A 19,245-nucleotide genomic window follows, 5' to 3' on the forward strand; every position below is an offset into this window, starting at 1 on the left:
GTTCAAAGACAGTGGCCAATATTTAGTTCCATTTGTCCTGCAAAGTTTGGACTTAGCAGGACAAATGGTGGGATTTGAAAATCCCACTACGCTAACCAGTCCGAATTAGCTGGATAACTATCTGGTTAAAATACTAGCTTTATAACTCAGGGGTGGTGCAGGGCATTCTGAGGCAGAGGTGGCAATATGGCTACGTTAGTTGGATAAACACAGATTTCTATTGTTATCCAGCTAACACAGTGGGAAACTTTAGGACAACTAAAGAGCCATCCTAAATTTAGCAAGACAATTGTAAGATAGAGATATTCAATAGTACGTCCACACTGATAAATATTCCTGAAAAGTTAGCCAAATAAGTTTATTCAGCTAACTTTGCTAGAAGTGGCTGAATATGGACCTCTAAGTATAATTTTTTTTTATTTACAGTTAACTTAAGAGGATGTTCAGTTTTCTGAGATCCAATTTATTAAGGTGTTCTCTCATTCTATACCTTGGGATAAAACCCTTTACAATCAAAGTGCATAGCCTCTTACATACCTTCCATTGCTTTCTTCAGCTTTCCCAATGCTGCTCTAGCAGTCCCTCTCCTGGCAAAAGCTTTAGAATAAGAGCCATCTAGTAATATGGCTTGTGTACAGTCTTCTTCTGCCTCTTCAAATCTGAACAAAAAAATCATATTATATTGGATATTGTAAATTTATTCAAAAGAAAAGAACTATTAACACTTTTCACTGCAGTTTTGTAAATTTTTCAATACAAAGAAAAGTGTACAGATTTTATGAAAGTACTAAGCATGGGGCACATTTAAAACTAATCGGAGAAAGTTCTTTTTTACTCAACGCACAATTAAACTCTGGAATTTGTTGCCAGAGGATGTGGTTAGTGCAGTTAGTGTATCTGTGTTTAAAAAAGGATTGGATAAGTTCTTGGAGGAGAAGTCCATTACCTGCTATTAAGTTCACTTAGAGAATAGCCACTGCCATTAGCAATGGTTACATGGAATAGACTTGGTTTTTGGGTACTTGCCAGGTTCTTATGGCCTGGATTGGCCACTGTTGGAAACAGGATGCTGGGCTTGATGGACCCTTGGTCTGACCCAGTATGGCATTTTCTTATGTTCTTAAGCAGTCAATACTGAAAAAAGTTTGACTGTTAAACCCCAGATTCAGCCAAACAATGGTGTTTAAAATCCCGCTAGTCTAACCACCCCAAATGTATCCAGCTAAAATGTTATCCAGCAAAAAAATTAGCTGGATAAGTCCAGGGCAGCACCAGTTATCTGGTTAACATTGTTAGAGATAACTTTAGGACTGTTAGACAGCAGTCCTAAAGTTAGCTGAATAAACTCATCTGGCTACATTTGACATAATGCTGCACTGCTGAAAATCTCATAAACATAGGCTGGATAAGCTTATCCAGCTAACTTTGCTAGCTGACTTCTGGCTGAAGATGGACCTCCAAGGGTCCGATATTCAACAGCACTTAGCCGGATAAGTTCTCACCTATCCGGTTAAGTGGCAGCATTTTACTAATTGGCTATATTCAGCAGTCACCACTTATCTGGATAACTACCATATTTATCTGGCTAATTGGAGACTGATGAACATAATCGAATACCACTGAACTATTTATTCAGCTAGGTGATAGGCAGGATGGGAATGTGGCTACCTACCCGATTACCGGTAACTTAGCCGGATAAGTGGCGATATTCACACTTAACCAGCTAAGTTTGCCAGATAAGTTAGACCTGCTATTATGTTTATACAACTATATTTCCTAGCTGGATAAGTTAAGAATACGGACCTCAAAATGTTTGAACTCTACAAAAATATTTTCTTTAAAAAATAACTTTTAAAAATATTGATGTCGATATTGAAAAGGGTTTGTCTGGTTAACTTTCGGAGGGCTATTTGCTGGATACTCAAAAAAACCCCCAAAAAAACCCAGTAATTCGACCACTCTTGAAGAAACAAAACTTAGATCCAGCGGATTTGGTCAATTATAGGCCAATATTCTCTCTGCTGTTGGTGATCAAAATAGTAGAATTCACTCTGCTGAAACACCTTGTAGATTTTGTGGATGCGCATCAAATACTATCTCAATTTCAATTTGGCTTTAGAAAGTCTCAGCACAGAAATCCTACTTTCTCTTCTTGATTCATTAAGGAGAAGTTTAGACAGTGGTCTCAGTTACATTTTGGTCATGCTGGATATTTCTTCAGTGTTTGATATGATTGATCATGAGATCCTTCTTTACGTCCATAAGGAGATCAAGATTTCAGGTTTAGCTCTAAAATGGTTATAATCATGCCTCCAAAGGCAGAAACAAACAAGTTTTAATTGGGGACACTGTCTCTGACTGATATCCTGTACAGAAAAGAATCTCACAGGGGTAGCTCTTTCAGCACTACTACTCAACATCTATTTGGCACAGATTTGTAAGCTTCTAGCTGGCCTCTCTGAGGGCTTCCATTTGTATGCGGATGACGTACAGTTCTATATCCTTGCTAATCAGTTATGGCATGAGACAACTGCAATTCTTTCACTTTGTTCAACTTCCATAAGACGATGGCTCACTCTAATAAATTAGCTTAAATTTAGCCAAAACCAAAACTGTAGTGATTCAAAGGAAGGAGATAATTGCTATACCACTATTGTAGAGATTGGAGATGTTGAGGTTAAAATTCACTCACACCCTAGAAGCCCCAGGGTTATGACTGAAACAAACTATCGATGTATCCCCAGATTAAAACTATGCTTAGAGATGGTTTTTATAAGCTGCACTTATTACACTGTATTACGCCGTTGTTATATCATGCTGACTTTTGCACAGTGGTCCAGACCTTACTGTACGGAAGAACCACTGTGGGTCAACTCCCTCAGTTATCAGGACTTCTTCCAGATCAGCCATTTTCTTATCCCTTAACTGATCGACATCCGCCGTGAGATCTGCTGGGTCATCCTGATCCACCCTCGGACCAACCCCCAAGACCATCTTCTGGGTCATCCAGGTCCAAATCATCTGAGCTGTCAGGCCCCTCAGGATGGTCCAGGCGGAGGAGGTCCCCTGACCCCTGGCCAAGGAACCCTTCGGTCTCTTTGCAGCAGGAGGAGACAGCTGACAGTAATGCCCTTTTACAGACAGTGCATTCAAAAGAAAACCCCATGTTATCCTCTCCCCTATCCGGCCCAGAGCTTGCATTTCCAACCCCCCCCCCCCTCCCCGGTGGGATCGCCAGAGACAATGGAGGAGGGGAGTCCCTAGGCTCTTAGGAGTCAGTCACCTTCTGAGCTGTAGCCCTTCTCCTGCCTGACAGGCTGTTTAGGCTCCCAGTATTGATTTTGACAGGGCCTTGGGAACCTGTGGCTCTCCTACCAGCCTCATTCCCCCTGGAGGGCCCCTCCCCTCCCGAAACGAATCATGGCATAGTGTTGCTGCATTCAGCTGTCCCCAAGCCAGGCTGGCGGCCCGACAAGCTTTCCTGCATTGGGAAACCACTGTCGGTACCATCTTGTCTCCACGCGGCCAGGCCTGCTGCAGAGGAACAGAAACCATGTGATTGCGGGAGAGGAGAGAACATGGCCCAATGCAGCCTCCGGTTCCCCAAGCAGCCCAAAACTACGAACAGAGAAGCTACACTGCTCCCTTCCCCTAGCCCGGCTATTCCCAGTTTGTTGGTGTCAAAAAAAATTAAAAAGCTGGGAAACCTTTCTATGGGCTTCAGTCCACGCTAGGTAGAAGGTGAAGTTTCTTGCAGTTCAAACTGTGCAGCGCCTGCTCATGTTGGTGCATATGTGGTCTAGTAAAAAATCCTGGAAGGATGAATGACTATATAAGATGGAATTCTGAAACCATTTTAGGCCAGAACTTAGGATGTGTATGTAGAATCCAAGAAAACTGAATTAATGTGGTTGAACTGAAATCCACCTAAATCTATTCCACCAGGGATTGATCTCGGAAATTACCAATTAACCCCATCAACTCAAGTGAGAGATTTAGGAGGTCAAATTGATGACAACTTAACGACGAAAACCCATATTAGCAAAATGATCAAATCTGGTTTCTACAAGTTACGAATTCTGAGCAGACTTAAACCTCTTTTAAACACAGTAGATTTCAGATCAGTTCTACAATCTCTAATATTCTCTAACCTTGATTAATTCCCTACTCCTGGGAATCCCATCCAGTCACCTAAAACCACTTCAAGTACTACAAAAGGGTGCAGCTAGACTATAAGAACATAAGAACATAATAAATTGCCATGCTGGGTGAGACCAAGGGTCCATCAAGCCCAGCATCCTGTTTCCAACAGAGGCCAAACCAGGCTACAAGAATCTGCCAATTACCCAAACACTAAGAAGATCCCATGCTACTGATGCAATTAATAGCAGTGGCTATTCGCTAAGTAAACTTGATTAATAGCCGTTAATGGACTTCTCCGCCAAGAACTTATCCTAACCTTTTTTGAACCCAGCTACACTAACCACATCCTCTGGCAACAAATTCCAGAGCTTAATTATGTGTTGAGTGAAAAAGAATTTTCTACGATTAGTCTTAAACGTGCTACTTGCTAACTTCATGGAATGCCACCTAGTTCTTCTATTATTCGAAAGTGTAAATAACCAATTCACATCTACTCGTTCAAGACCTCTCATCTTAAAACCTCTATCATATCCCCCCTCAGCTGTCTCTTCTCCAAGCTGAACAGCCCTAACCTCTGCAGCCTTTCCTCATAGGGGAGCTGTTCCATCCCCTTTATCATTTTGGTTGCCCTTCTCTGTACTTTCTCCATCACAACTATATCTTTTTTGAGATGTGGTGACCAGAATTGTACACAGTATTCAAGGTGCGGTCTCACCATGGAGTAATACAGAGGCATTATGACATTTTCCGTTTTATTAACCATTTCCTTTCTAATAATTCCTAACATTCTGTTTGCTTTTTTGACTGCTGCAGCACACTGAGCTGACGATTTTAAAGTATTATCCACTAAGATACCTAGATCTTTTTCCTGGTTGGTAGCTCCTAATATGAAACCTAACATCATGTAACTACAGCAAGGGTTATTTTTCCCTATATGCAACACCTTGCATTTGTCCACATTAAATTTCATCTGCCATTTGGATGCCCAATCTTCCAGTCTTGCAAGGTCCTCCTGTAATGTATCACAATCTACTTGGGATTTAACTACTCTGAATAATTTTGTATCATCCAATTTGATAACTTCACTCATTGTATTCCTTTCCAGATCATTTATATATATATATATATATATATATTGAAAAGCACCGATCCAAGTACAGATCCCTGAGGCACTCCACTGTTTACCCTTTTCCACTGAGAAAACTGAGCATTTAATCCTACTCTCTGTTTCCTGTCTTTTAACCAGTTTGTAATCCACGAAAGGACATCGCCTCCTACCCCTTGTCTTTCTATATGCTGTGCGATTTTGATCTTGAGAATAGTTTCCACTATTTTTCCCGGCATTGAAGTCAGGTTTACTGGTCTATAATTTCCTAGATTGCCCCTGGAGCCCTTTTTAAATATTGGGGTTACATTGGCCACCCTCCAGTCTTCAGGTACAGTGGATGATTTAAATGATAGGTTACAAATTTTACCCAACAGATCAGAAATTTAATTTTTGAGTTCCTTCAGTACCCTAGAATGCATACCATCCGGTCCAGGTGATTTGCTGCTCTTTAGTTTGTCAATCTGGCCTACTACATCTTCCAGGTTCACAGTGATTTGGTTCAGTTTATCACCCCTGAAAACCATCTCCGGAACTGGTATCTCCCTAACATCCTCATTAGTAAACACGGAAGCAAAGAATTAATTTAGTCTTTCTGCAATGGCTTTATCTTCCCTAAGAGCCTCTTTAACCCCTCGGTCATCTAATGGTCCAACCGACTCACTCACAGGTTTCTTGCTTTGGATATATTTTTAAAAGTTTGTATTATGAGTTTTTGCCTTTATGGCCAACTTCATTTCAAATTCTCTTTTCGTCGGTCTTTTCAAAGTTTTACACTTAACTTGACAATGCTTATGTTTTATCTTATTTTCTTCAGATGGATCCTTCTTCCAACTTTTGAAGGATGTTTTTTGGCTAAAATAGCCTCTTTCACCTCACCTTTTAACCATGATGGTAATCGTTTCGCCTTCCCTCCACCTTTCATAATGCATGGAATGCATATGGACTGCGCCTCTAGGATTGTCTTTTTAAACAATGTCCATGCCTGTTGAATACTTTTAACCTTTGCAGCTGCACCTTTCAGTTTTTTTCTATTTTCCTCATTTTATCAGTTTCCCTTTTGAAAGTTTAGTGTTAGAGCTGTAGATTTACTTATTGTCCCCCTTCCTGTTATTAGTTTAAATTTGATCATGTTATGATCACTGTTGCCAAGTGGCCCCACCACAGTTACCTCTCTCACCAAATCCTGTGTTCCACTAAAAATTAAATCTAAAATAGCTCCCTCTCTTGTTGGTTCCTGAACCAATTGCTCCATGAAGCAGTCATTTATTACATCCAGGAACTTTATGTCTCTAGCAAGTCCTGATGTTACATTTACCCATTCAATATTGGGGGTAATTGAAATCTCCCATTATTATTGCATTGCCAAATTGGTTAGCTTCCCTGATTTCTCTTAGCATTTCATCATCTGTTTGAACATTTTGTCCAGGTGGACGGTAGTATACTCCTATCACTATACTCTTACCCAACACACATGGGATTTCTACCCATATAGATTCTACTGAGCATTTAGTCTCTTGTATGATCTTTATCCTGTTGGACTCTATACCCTCTCGGACATAAAGTGCCACATCCCCACCAAGTTGATCCTCCCTATCATTGCGATATAATTTGTATCCTGATATAGCACTGACCCATTCGTTATCCTCCTTCCATCAAGTCTCTGTGATACCAATTACGTCAATCTCATCATTTGCTACTATACACTCTAACTCTCCCATTTATTGTCTAGAAAACGGAAATATGACCACATCACCTCAACGCTGATCGCTCTACATTGACTCCCTGTATAATCAAGATTAGTCTACAAAGTTCTCATAATTTTCAACAACCTTAATCTGAATAATGATCTGTTGGGAATAACATTTAAACCACAGATTCTACCACGAATGCTCAGATCACAAAACAAAGGCCTCATAGAAATCCAGACTATAAAAAACTCTCATCTAACGCAAACTAGAGAAAGAGCAATGTCAGTCGCTGGACCAAAACTATGGAACTCCATGCCAAGGGATCTGTGAACTATAAAGGAAAATTAGTTCTTACCTGTTAATTTTCGTTCCTGTAGTACCACGGATCAGTCCAGACCGTGGGTTGAGCCTCCTGTCCAGCAGATGGAGACAGACTAAAACTGAAAGGGTATCCTATATCAGGACAGAGCCTACCCTGCAGCCCTTCAGTATAACTATTGTCAAAGCAGAAAAACAAGAGAAAAACCAGATCGAGCAAGCAACAACAAAGACTCAATGGAGTAACTTTATAACTTTGTAAGGAACTCTGTAGAAAGAAAATGCTCTTGCATTATTTGAGCATCAATAACCAATGCTTCCAATGTTGAGAAGAGAATAAAACAGTACCGACATCCTAATACCTGTAGGAAAGACTGAGCGGATGACATGAATGAGCAAAAGGGAAGGGCGTCTGGACTGATCCGTGGTACTACAGGAACGAAAATTAACAGGTAAGAATTAATTTTCCTTTCCCTGTACGTACCCGGATCAGTCCAGACCGTGGGATGTACCAAAGCTTCCCTAAACTGGTGAGACCGAGACAGTCCCGCTTGAAGCATTCGCTGCCCAAAAGAACCAAAAACCGGTGCTTGCACATCCAGGCAGTAGTGTCGAGCAAAAGTATGTAGGGACGTCCATGTAGCGGCCCTGTAAATTTCTTGCGGAGAAATCGATTGGCTCTCCCGCCCAGGAAGTAGCTTGAAAATGCAGCGAGTGAGTCTTAAGGCCCTCCAGTACTGCCTGACCTTGGCAAAGATAGGCCGAGGAAATCGCCTCCTTCAACCACCTAGCAATAGTAGTCTTGGAAGCCGGTTTCCCCTGGTTTGGACCGCTCCAGAGGACAAACAGGTGATCCGAGACCCGAAAGTCATTAATGACCTGGAGATACCAGAGTAGAACTCATTTGACATCAAGCCGATGAAGATCGCCCCCAGAGGTACCCGCAATCTCCTCTGTGGAGAAGGCTGGGAGCTCCACCGACTGGTTGACGTGGAAGGCGGAAACAACCTTCGGTAAGAAGGAAGGCACCGTCTTGAGAGAGACTCCCGAATCGGAAAAACGCAAGAAGGGTTCCCGACACAACAGTGATTGGATCTCTGAAACCTGCCGATCGGAAGAGATAGAGACGAGAAAGACCGTCTTGAGAGTGAGGTCCTTTAGCATAGGCCCATCCATTGCCAAATTGACAAGGTCCGCAAACCACGGTCTGCGGGGCCATTTGGGTGCTACCAGAATCTCGGGTCCTTGGTGGAGTTCTATTCTTCGGAGAACTTTTCCCACCAGAGGCCACGGAGGAAACACGTAAAGAAGGACTGCCGCAGGCCAGGGAAGAGCTAGGGCATCTACTCCCTCCGAGCCGTGCTCCCTCCAGCGGCTGAAGAACCTGTTGACCTTGGCATTGCGCAAGGTCGCCATGAGGTCCAGGTGCAGGGGACCCCACCTGTCAACGATGAGGGCCATGACTTCTTCCGAGAGATCCCACTCTCCCGGATTGAGAGGCTGACGACTGAGGAAGTCGGCCTGTACATTCTCCTTGCCCGCTACGTGGGAGGCCGCCAGACAATCCAGATGCCATTCCACCCAGTCGAAGAGATGGCTGGCTTCTAGAGCCACCAGGTGACTGCGAGTGCCTCCCTGGGGGTTGATATAAGACACAGTGGTGGAGTTGTCGGAGAGGACCCTCACCGCTTTGCAGCATATCAGAAGCAGAAAGGTCTGGAGAGCCAGACGCACTGCCTGGGCCTCCAGACGGTTGATGTGCCAGCGAGACTGAACCGGGGACCAGATCCCCTGGGTGGACTGGGACTGACAGACTGCACCCCAGCCAGAGAGGCTGGCATCCGTGGTTACTATCGTCCACTGTGTAGTATGAAGGGGCATTCCCTGGAGGAGATGAGGGAGCGAAAGCCACCACTGCAAGGCGGCGACGGTAGAGGCCGAAAGGGGGAGAACTGCGTGGAACTGTTCCAACACCGGTTGCCAACGAGATACCAAAGCTCTCTGTAATGGCCGCATATGAGCAAACGAGGTCGATGATGGAGGCCATCGAGCCCAGGACCTGGAGGTAGTCCCACACCATCAGAAGAGGAAGCGAGAGGAGATTCCGTACCTGGTTGATCAACTTGAGAGCCCGAGTATGAGGTAGGGTCACTTTGCCGAGCCGAGTATCGAAGCGGGCCCCCAGGAATTCTAACACCCGTGAAGGTCAAAGATTGCTTTTGGGAAAGTTCACTATCCATCCGAGAGATGTGAGGAGAGATAGAACCCGATCCACCGCCTGTCTGCAGAGACTCTCCGACTTGGCCCTCACGAGCCAGTCGTCCAGATAGGGGTGGACTAGGACACCTTCGTGGCGGAGAGCGGCCGCCACTACCACCATGACCCTTGGTAAAGGTATGGGGTGCGGTGGCCAGGCCGAAGGGTAATGCCCGAAACTGGAAATCCCGGTTGAGGATGTGGAAGCGAAGATACTTCTGGTAATCTCTGTGAATCGAAATGTGAAAGTAGTCCTCTGTCAGATCGAGAGAGGCGAGGAACTCTCTGGGGTGGACTGCCGCAATGACTGCCCTCAGAGTTTCCATGCGAAAATGTGGGATCTTGATGGCTTGGTTGACCCTCTTGAGGTCCAGGATCGGCTGAAAAGTTCCGTCCTTTTTGGGTACCATAAAGTAAATAGAATACTGGCCGGCGCAGAGTTCCTTCTTCGGGACCGGGACAATGGCGCCCAGATCCAGGAGTCTGGTGAGGGTTTGTTCCACCGCTTCTCGCTTGAGACGGCTGCATGGGGAGACTACGAAGAGGTCCGGTAGGTCTTGAACAAATTTGAAAGCGTAGCCGTCTCGGAAAATCTCGAGGACCCACTGGTCCGACGTAATTTTGACCCACCCCTCGAAGAACAGGGAGAGTCGACCGCCCAGGAGGGGAACCGAGGAATGGGTCAACCGAACTTCATTGAGGGGCTGGCTTGGAAGTGGTGTGCTGGGACGGTCCCTCTCTGAAGGACTGACGCCCTCGAAAAGGATGGGACCAAGATTGAGACCGGGAAGAGTAACCTCTAGAGGAGCCACCTCGTCCGCGGGGAGTATATCTTCGCTGACCCCGGAATTGAGGACGAAAGGGCGCAAAGGAGCGAGATTGTTTCGGACGGTCCTCCGGTAGCTTATGAACCTTGTTTTCCCCCAAGGAATTGATAAGCTGCTCAAGGTCCTCTCAAAAAAGCAACTTACCCTCGATGGGCAATGTGCCCAGCCTCGCCTTGGAGGACGGGTCCACGGCGCAATTGCACAGCCAGAGGAGTCTTCTAGCCGAGACCGCCAAGACCATTGCTTTCGCCTGGACACGGAGGAGGTCGTAGAGCGCATCTGCCCCATACATGATGACACCTTCCAATCGTTCAGCCTGCTCTGCCTCTGCAGACGGGAGGTCCTGGGTGCCGAGCAATTGTTGAACCCACCTGAGACCTGCCCGCTGCACGAGACTGCTGCAGATAGTCGCCCGGACTCCCAAGGCCAAAACCTTGAAGATACGCTTTAGATGGGCCTCGAGCTTACGATCCTGTACGTCCTTCAGGGCCATTGCCCCCACCACTGGGATTAGTGGTGGGCTTGGTGACCACAGAGACGGAGGAATCGACAGTGGGAATCCGCAGCATGTCCAGACAGTCCTCCAGGAGAGGGTAGAGCTTGTCCATAGCCTTCCCCACCTGGAGCCCCGCTTCAGAAGCTTCCCATTCCCGTAGGAGTAGTAACTTATGCATAGGGTGGAAGGGAAAAGCACTTGCTGGAGCCCTGAATCCTGCCAGGACTGGGTCCATATCTTTGGGCAAAGAGGCCGTAAGCGCATCCGCAGGGGGCCCCTCCAGCCCCAGTTCCTGGAGGACAAAGGGGATGAGGGGCTCCAACTCCTCCTTTTGAAACATGCAGAGGACTCAGGGATCATCGCCTTCCAGGGGAGGGAGAGCCCCTGCTAGATCTGTAGTGGGATCCGGTTCCGGGGCAACTAGGGGCGCCGGGAATAGGGGGCACCCCCGGGACCACCTGCACTCTGACGGGCCCCTGTGGCTCCGGGGTCGGGAGGACGGGCGTTTGAGTCGGCCGAGGGATTTTTATCGGCAAGGGACCAGGGGGGGGGGGTGTCCTCCTCCTCCTGCAAGCTGGCCAAATAAGATTTGTGCAAAAGAAGCACAAAATCTGAGGAAAAACGGGCCCTAGTCTTGCCGGGGGGGTTAGGGACCTCATCCCTAGGGGCCTCGAGGCTTAAATCGGGGGGAAACTCCTCCAAAAACGCGTCCCAGCCCCTGGCAGCTCTGAATCGGGAGCTGCCGAGATAACCAAAATGTCCGCCGTTCCCGCAGTTTGCCGACCCGGGAACGACCTGGCCATGCGTGAGGGAGCGCGGCCCCGGTCTGAATTTGTCAGCGCTGCCGAGAAGGGACCCTCCTCCCCCGGCAAGCACGCTGAGCAGAGCCCCTCGCGCGATCGGCACACCGAGGGCTCCCCATAGGCGATACAGGCACTTGGCCGCGGCATCCCCAGCGAAGAGGAGCCGCGAGACTGCACAGGAAATTAAGACAGCTGAAGATAAAAAAATCTGTAAAGTGCCGGTAAGGAGTGGAGGCTGGGGGGTGAATCCTGCACACTCCACTGGGCTGGCTGCCGGCCGGTTTAACAAGCCAACTTAGTTCCCCCTTCTTGCCAGCCTGTTAGTAGAATAAAATGAAAAAAATCCTTTATGAGGCTTTTTTTTTTTTTTTAAACTGAGGGGAATAAAAAAGAAGAGCCCAAAGCCCTCAAAGCAGCCAGCGAGGGGGGGGGGGGGGGGGGTGAGTGACTGGACCACCAATATCAAACCCCCCCCCCCTGCCGAGGAAGAAGGCTCGGACCTAGGCTATGCCCTGCACAAGGGGCCAAGCCCCCCTAGGTCCGGCAAGAGCCAGGAGACGGAAGAGTCTCCTGTGAAAGGAAGGGACAGAGGAGGCAAGGAGAACTGTTATTACCTGATTTTGACGCGTTAAGGCTCATTTCCTGATTTCTTGCATTGCCTTGGTGGAACTCTTCATATATTTCATAAACTGAGACTTCCGGGGGTAGGCAGGAGCCTGCCCCGACGGCATTTCAGAGAACCGATCGGATTGGATTTCGTCATAGGCAGGGGCTAGAGGAAACAGCTTAACTAGCCCTCCTATGGCGCGCAGTCGAAGCCACGTGCCAAAGGGCCGCATGGCTCTGACTGGCTCCGACTGGATCCAACTGGGTTCAATGGTGAATAATTGATTTTGATAAGGACTGTTTTTCTTTATCTAGTAAGAAAAACAAATATTTCCTGTTTGAGATTCTCCTTAACCTTCATTAGGGAAGCATTTTTGAAATAAATAGGGACAATCAGTCGCATCTGTTCTATAGTGCTTCTGATTCTTTATAATATAAATGCCATATACCAAGCGGAAGGCAAAACTAAAGCCAGCCGCAAGTACTCCAATTTTAGAGCAAGAACAGAGGACAGTGGCTGATTGGTTGAGTTCCCCACAGATAACTCCTGTAGAGGGGGCCGCTATAGGGACAGATATGGAGCTAAATCTGTCCCTATTGGCCGATAACATCTCTGAGTCCAGGAGCGCCGGACATTCCACCACCTCCTGGTAAGGAAGGGGAAGTATCCCCCAATTTACCAGAAAGTCCCCAGAATGGGTTAGAAATGGAGGAAGTTAGTGAAATATTAAATGGGAAAGAAGCATTGGATGGAAGGACTTTACCGCTAGTAATAACTAAACATGAAAATAAAGAGAATAAATCAGAAACACCTTTAAAGTTTCCCAAGGAGGGGTTGAAACAAACAAAGGAAAAACCAAATCCTCAAGAAATAATAGTAAGAACTACATTTATAACTATGGACACTCTGTGGAATGTTCTAATGAAGTTAGACTCGTCTATTAAAAATTTAACTAAAGTTGTAAATGAGGGCTCCTTGAGTGGTCGCACACTCAGATGCTCCCGAAATTTCCTGTTTTCCGTGATTTTTTATTTCTTCTCACGGAATGCCTCACAAGAGGAAGGGTAAAGTAAGGGTATACCCACCCGAGCTTTCACTTCCAAGCGGTCAGCGTATCATCTTACAGTATGCGACGCCCTTACCTCAAATGGGGGTCTTGAGCCCCGCTGGCGGGACTGGAATAGGAGAACCGTCGCTGCCTGGGGATATATCACTGACCCCACCAGAGCCGCGAGAACAGCCGAGGGCTACCTCTCTAAACCCCGCCGTGCAAGCAGAGTCGCCTGCGGATGACGTCGCAGTTCCGTCTCTGCCGGGTGGATGTTTCGACGAGGCAGCGGATCAAGGGAGCATCTCACCTCCCTCCACGACTCCGAAGAGGCCGGCACAGAATGGAGAGCTTGCCGGGAGTATACTCCAGAGATTACCAGTGGGAGAAGGAGAAAGTGGAGCAACAGGAGGTTTGAGAAGCCCTCTTCAGGTAAAAAGACCGGCTGTAATTACTATGGAGTCTCTTTGGGACTTGATAGTGGGGATGACCAGGGTAGCTAATGAATATACCCGTGAAACAGATGAAAACTCCTTGAAAATAACTTCTTTGGAAAATCAGGTCAAGAGAAAGAATGAAGAACAAACTAAAGACTTAGCACAAGTGAAAAATGAGTTAAAACAACTATCTGAATTAAGTGTGGCGTCTATGAAAGAACAAGCAGTTTCAATGCGCAGACTTGAAACTGTGGAGAATTATTTACGGCAATTAAATTTAAGGGTCTTGAATTTTCCTAAGGTAGTAGGTGAACTACCATTAATAACATTTAAAAGATATTTAAAGGAAATTTTGAAGATCCCGGAAGAGCAGATGCCAACGCCGAAGAAAATTTTGTTTTTGAAACAAAGGCAAAGCCAAATTCAGATATCCCCGATTGTGGATACGGGAGACTTTGAGAACTTGTCTGATTATTTAGAAAGTTCAGGTCTTGAAGTGCTGGAAAGACCGGTCTTGTTTGTCTCATTATATTCAGAGTATGATAAAGCATTAATTATGAAGCATTACTTCAAAGTGATAAATGTTACCTATCTAGGAGGGCTTATCCGTATATTTCCTGATCTATCCAGAGTAACTCAGTTACGCAGGAAAGATTTCTTGAAAATGCGCCCAGAGGCTCGTACACTGGGGGCGGAATTTCTTTTGAGATATCCAGCAAGATGTCTAAAAAATACTCTGGAAATGTTTGTGTGTTTTATAATCCTGAGCATTTGAGGGAATTCATAAACGCCAAGAAGGTCATCCCAAGATAAAAAGATACTCTCGTGCAGAATTAATGATGGTATGACAAGAGAGTCTTGCCTTTATTATGTTGTTTTCTACTTAATTACTCCTCTAGTGTTCTATCTCTCTCCCACAATATTTCCTGAAAAAATGTGAAAGTTAAATTTATTTCCTATATTGTTTGTACCAAATGGAATATATTTCTTATGTGTTAATCTTTTGCTGTATTTCTAAGCAAAGTTATCTTTGTTTTGTTATTATAAAACGTAATAAATATAAAATTAAAAAAAAAAGTTGTAAATGAAACAAATGAAACAGTTAAAAGCAATTCAGCAGCCATGATTAATATGCAAAAGCACAATAATATTCTTGACCATCGCCTACTGAAGTTGGAGAAAATACAAGTTCAACAAATTAAGGCTGAAGCTGAAATACAAAGGAAAATTGAAAATATTGAGAATTATTCACGTGCTTTAAATCTGAGAATTGTCAATTTCCCTTTTATTAGTAAGATCTTGCCCATAGAATTATTTAGGATGTATATTGTAAAAATATTGAATATATCAGGACAGAGTATGCCTACTATTGTTAGGGCATTCTATATAAGTAATACAGTTAAGGTGAAGGAGCAGGTTCATTCGATACAAAATGGAAATGATAATGTAGCAAAAGATCATAGAGAAAATATTGAATCTACTATAGATTTGTCTGACTTCTTAGAAAAATCTCAAGATGAAGTAGTTGTTGAAAAAACAGGCACTATGCTCGTAACTTTTGCATTTATTTCAGATAGAGATACTATCTTAAAATTTTTCTTCCAAAATAGGTTGAAAACCTTCTATGGGAATAAAATATGGATTTATCCTGATTTAGTAAAGGTCACACAAGTTAGGAGGAAGCAGTTCCTTGAGTTAAGAACTAAAGTAAATGGTAAGGGTGGCCAATTCATTCTTCGCTACCCATGTAAATGTGCAATTAAATTAAATGGAAAGAACTATCAATTCACTGATCCTGAACATCTCAGATCTCTTCTGGGAGACTGAAGGAATGCCAGTAGTAAAAAGTAAAGGGGTAGAAACCTACATTTCCTATAGTTATTAAATGAATAATTGCTCACAAGTTTAAATGTTTCTCTAAGTTTTTTCTTTAAAATGTCAGATGGATGTAAGGTAATACATGTTCTCTTTGAATAAAGTAAACTGATGTGATAATATGTATAATGCATTCCATCTGTAAAAGTCTATATGGCAAGTAATTCTTGTATTACGTGTTAAAATTATAAATAAAGAATTTAAAAAAAAAAGAAAGGAAAGGACAGAGTCCAAAATGAGCCAGATTACAAATGTGTAATTAATCTTCTTTTCTTTTTTTTTTTTAAGATTAAATAAATAGGAGAACTACGATACTACTTGCTTGATCCTATACGGACAGAAAAGAAGGACTAAACAGCCCAGATCAGGAGACCACAGGGAGCTGATCCATCTGCTGGAGACAGACAAATACTGAAGGGCTGCAGAGTAGGCTCTGTCCTGATATAGGATACCCTTTCAGTTTTAGTCTGTCTCCATCTGCTGGACAGGAGGCTCAACCCACGGTCTGGACTGATCCGGGTACGTACAGGGAACAGACAATAAAAAATTCAAGAGCGAGTTGAAGACCTGGCTATTCAAAAATTCCTTCAGTCTGCCAAATGCCTCCAGTTCTCCATGAGACAGAAAACAAAAAATGTACTGATCTTTACCCCCACTCCTAACTCCTCTTAACCCAGTTATGCTTTCCTAAATGTATCTGTCTTTGAATCCACGCATTGTATCTAAGTATTTCCCTAAGTTACAATCTGTACGTACTTCTACCTCTGTTTTCATTATTTGTTTATGTGTCTAACCTGTACACCGTTATGAACTAGTGATTTTAACATGGAATGATGGTATATAAAACACAAATAAATAAAATAAATAAACTACCCTATCATGATGAAATTTGGTATAAGTTGCACTTGAGCCTGGAGCACAATGACCCTATGTGCTATGACCACTACCAAATATACAACCTTCCAGATTTATTTATTTATTACATCTTTTATTCCACAAAATCCTTTTTGTTCAATATGGATTTCAAAAAACATACATAAAACATAAAAACAATATTAATACATTAAAACAATTTAAAATAGCTTTTTTTTTTTGTTAAACTTAATTTTCCTGTACCACAAATTAGCATTCACTCATCTAATCTTGTTCTAGACATAGCCAAAGTGGCAACTCATTCTACAAATCAGGTAATTCAAGTCAGAGGAGCACAATGGCTTAAAGGGGAGCTTTAATCAGGTGAGACAAAACCATGTTGAGGTCCCAAGACAGAGCCAGAGGCCTGATGGGAGGCATCAAATGAAGCAGACCCTAAATAAACAGGACAACCAAAGTGATAAGCGACAATTGCACTAAGGTGAACTCTTACTGAGTTAGTCTTGAGACCAGACTTAAAGAAATGTAGAAGGTACTCAAGCAGTTTTTATGAGGAGCAAGAGAAATGATCTAAAGCCTTCTGATCATACCATAAAGCAAACTTCTTCCTTTTAAGTCCATAAGACTTCCTAGTGGAAGCCAAGAGAACTTGAGACATATCGTCAGATAGATGAGAAGTTGACCTTGCAACCCCTTAATAACCAGGCAGTGAGAGCCAGGAACCTGAGGTTGGGGTGGCACAACCTGCCTTGATACCAAGTGATGAGGTCTGGGGAAGTCTTCAGCTTGATTGGTTCCCTGATGGACATCTCCCTGAGGAGCAAGAACCAAATCCATCTTGGCCAAATGTGGGCTACAAAAATCATGGCCCCCCCCAGTCTTCTTTCAGCTTCAAAAGAGTCTCTGTGACTAGCGGTATCATAGAAGGTCCCTTACCCTAACAAAGAAGAAAGGCATCTAAAGCTATCTTGTCCTATGCCCATTTTCTGGAACAGAAGAGTGGAGGAGTACCCTCACTGGTGGAAAATCTGGTTTGCTGGGGCCCCCCCGACCAGGGACCATTCATATGGTTCCAGGATCCGACTCTATCTGTCCATCAGGACATTCTCCATGCTTGCCAGATACATGGCCCTAAGACCCATCCCCTGAGAGATGGCCTGGACCCATTGCTATAGAGCCTCCTTACACAGGAGGTACGATCCCATGCTTCCCTGTTTGTTGATGTAAAGTAAAGTATCGCAACCTGGTTATCTATTTGAACTAGGACTACTTTGTTGGCCAACTGATCTCTGAAAGGCTTTAGCATGTACCGGTTTGCCTTTAGTCTAGGAAGCTTATCTGATGAAGTGCCTGCCTGAGATATGCTCTTGATCAGCCAATTGTCCAGAAAGGGATACAGATGCACCCCCAGCTTGCGTAGGTGCATAGCCACCAGGACACGGTATTTGGTAAAGACAATTGGGGCTAACGCTAGACCAAAGGACAATATGCGGTACTGGAGGTAAAGGTTTCCCACAAAAAAATCTGAGAAATTTCCTTTGATGGGGAATAGATTGAGAGAGCATAGCCAATTCCCTTTTTTTAAAAAAGGATTAAGGTGCCCAGGGCAAGCCATCTTGAACTTTCCTCTTTTTAGAAATTTGTTCAAGGCCTTTAGGTCTAAGATGAGATGGGAGTCCTCTTGTTTTCTTTGGAATCAAGAATCCTGGAGTAGACCAATCTGGTCCAGGGAGAAGAATTCATTTTTAAGTTCCTGGTGCAGCAATTGATCACAACTGGGTCCAAGAGTTGATTTGGTGGGAGATTCAATAGACTCAATTTGTACCCTTTTATGATGCTGAGAATCCTCACGTCCGAAGTTACACTGGGTCAATGGTTTACATAAAACTTCAGCCTGCCTCAGGTGGGAAAGACCTCTGGCATGGGTATAAGATGCAGCCTAAGCTCTCCACGTTCAGTCAAAAGCCTGTCCTAGGAGTTGATTGGGCACCGACTGTGGCTTAGGGGTCCACTGGTGCCATGAATGTGCATGCAGAGTCTGATGTATCTGAGACCGAGGGGGCAGAGGATAGATCCTCCTCAGTTGGAAAAAGTGCCTCCCCTGCCCTATACTCTGATACCATACGGAGGAGGAGGGTGGGTCTGCAGTGGCAGTGGAGAACTGCTGTAGCATTGCACAGTGTTCACGGATCTGTGCCACTGCTGTTTTTACCTTATATCTAAAGATCTTTTCTCCAGAACATGGTATGCCCACAAGTCATTCTTAGATCTCTGGTCAAAGTTCTGAGGCCCGCAACCTGGTGAATCTGCGGGTAACAATCCCCACTGCAGAGATAGTCACAATGCCATTTCAAAAACAAAGGTCGAGCAGACCATGGGTTTTCTGCACTCCATTCCCTTGTCCACCAGCTCAGCTACTCCCTGCAACTGTTGCAGCAGGTCCCACATGTACTGGCCTATAAAGAACTAGTAGGAATCTATGCCGGCATTCAGCAGAGGTCCCTAAAACGCTTTCTTCCCAAGAGTATCCAAGATCCCAGATGCCTTCTCTGGGGGCAACGAGCAATAAGTCCACTGCCTCTTGGCCCTCTTGAGAACAGATTTGACCATCACAGATTGGTATGGTAACTGTCTCTTTTCAAATCCAGGAGCTTTCTGGACAAGATAAATTGCATCCTCCTGCCTGTATACGGGAGCCACAGAGAAGGGGTGTTCCCACATCCTCATGTGTATCTCCTGAAAGATTTTGTAGAGTAGGAATGCCAC

At 44.5% G+C, this 19,245-nt stretch overlaps 1 protein-coding gene across 3 annotated transcripts in view; it reads right to left on the reverse strand.

Annotated features, from left to right (window-relative positions):
- The window catches only part of RPAP3 (RNA polymerase II associated protein 3), a 196,896-nt gene that overhangs the window by 83,730 nt on the left and 93,921 nt on the right, over positions 1-19,245 (reverse strand). For all 3 annotated transcript variants that reach the window (XM_029616263.1, XM_029616264.1, XM_029616265.1), the window contains one exon: positions 538-659. In XM_029616263.1, coding sequence (XP_029472123.1) covers positions 538-659 — 122 coding nt within the window. The remainder of the gene's footprint in view (positions 1-537; positions 660-19,245) is intronic.

This window comes from Rhinatrema bivittatum, chromosome 9, assembly GCF_901001135.1.
Source record: "Rhinatrema bivittatum chromosome 9, aRhiBiv1.1, whole genome shotgun sequence".
NCBI lineage: Eukaryota > Metazoa > Chordata > Amphibia > Gymnophiona > Rhinatrematidae > Rhinatrema > Rhinatrema bivittatum.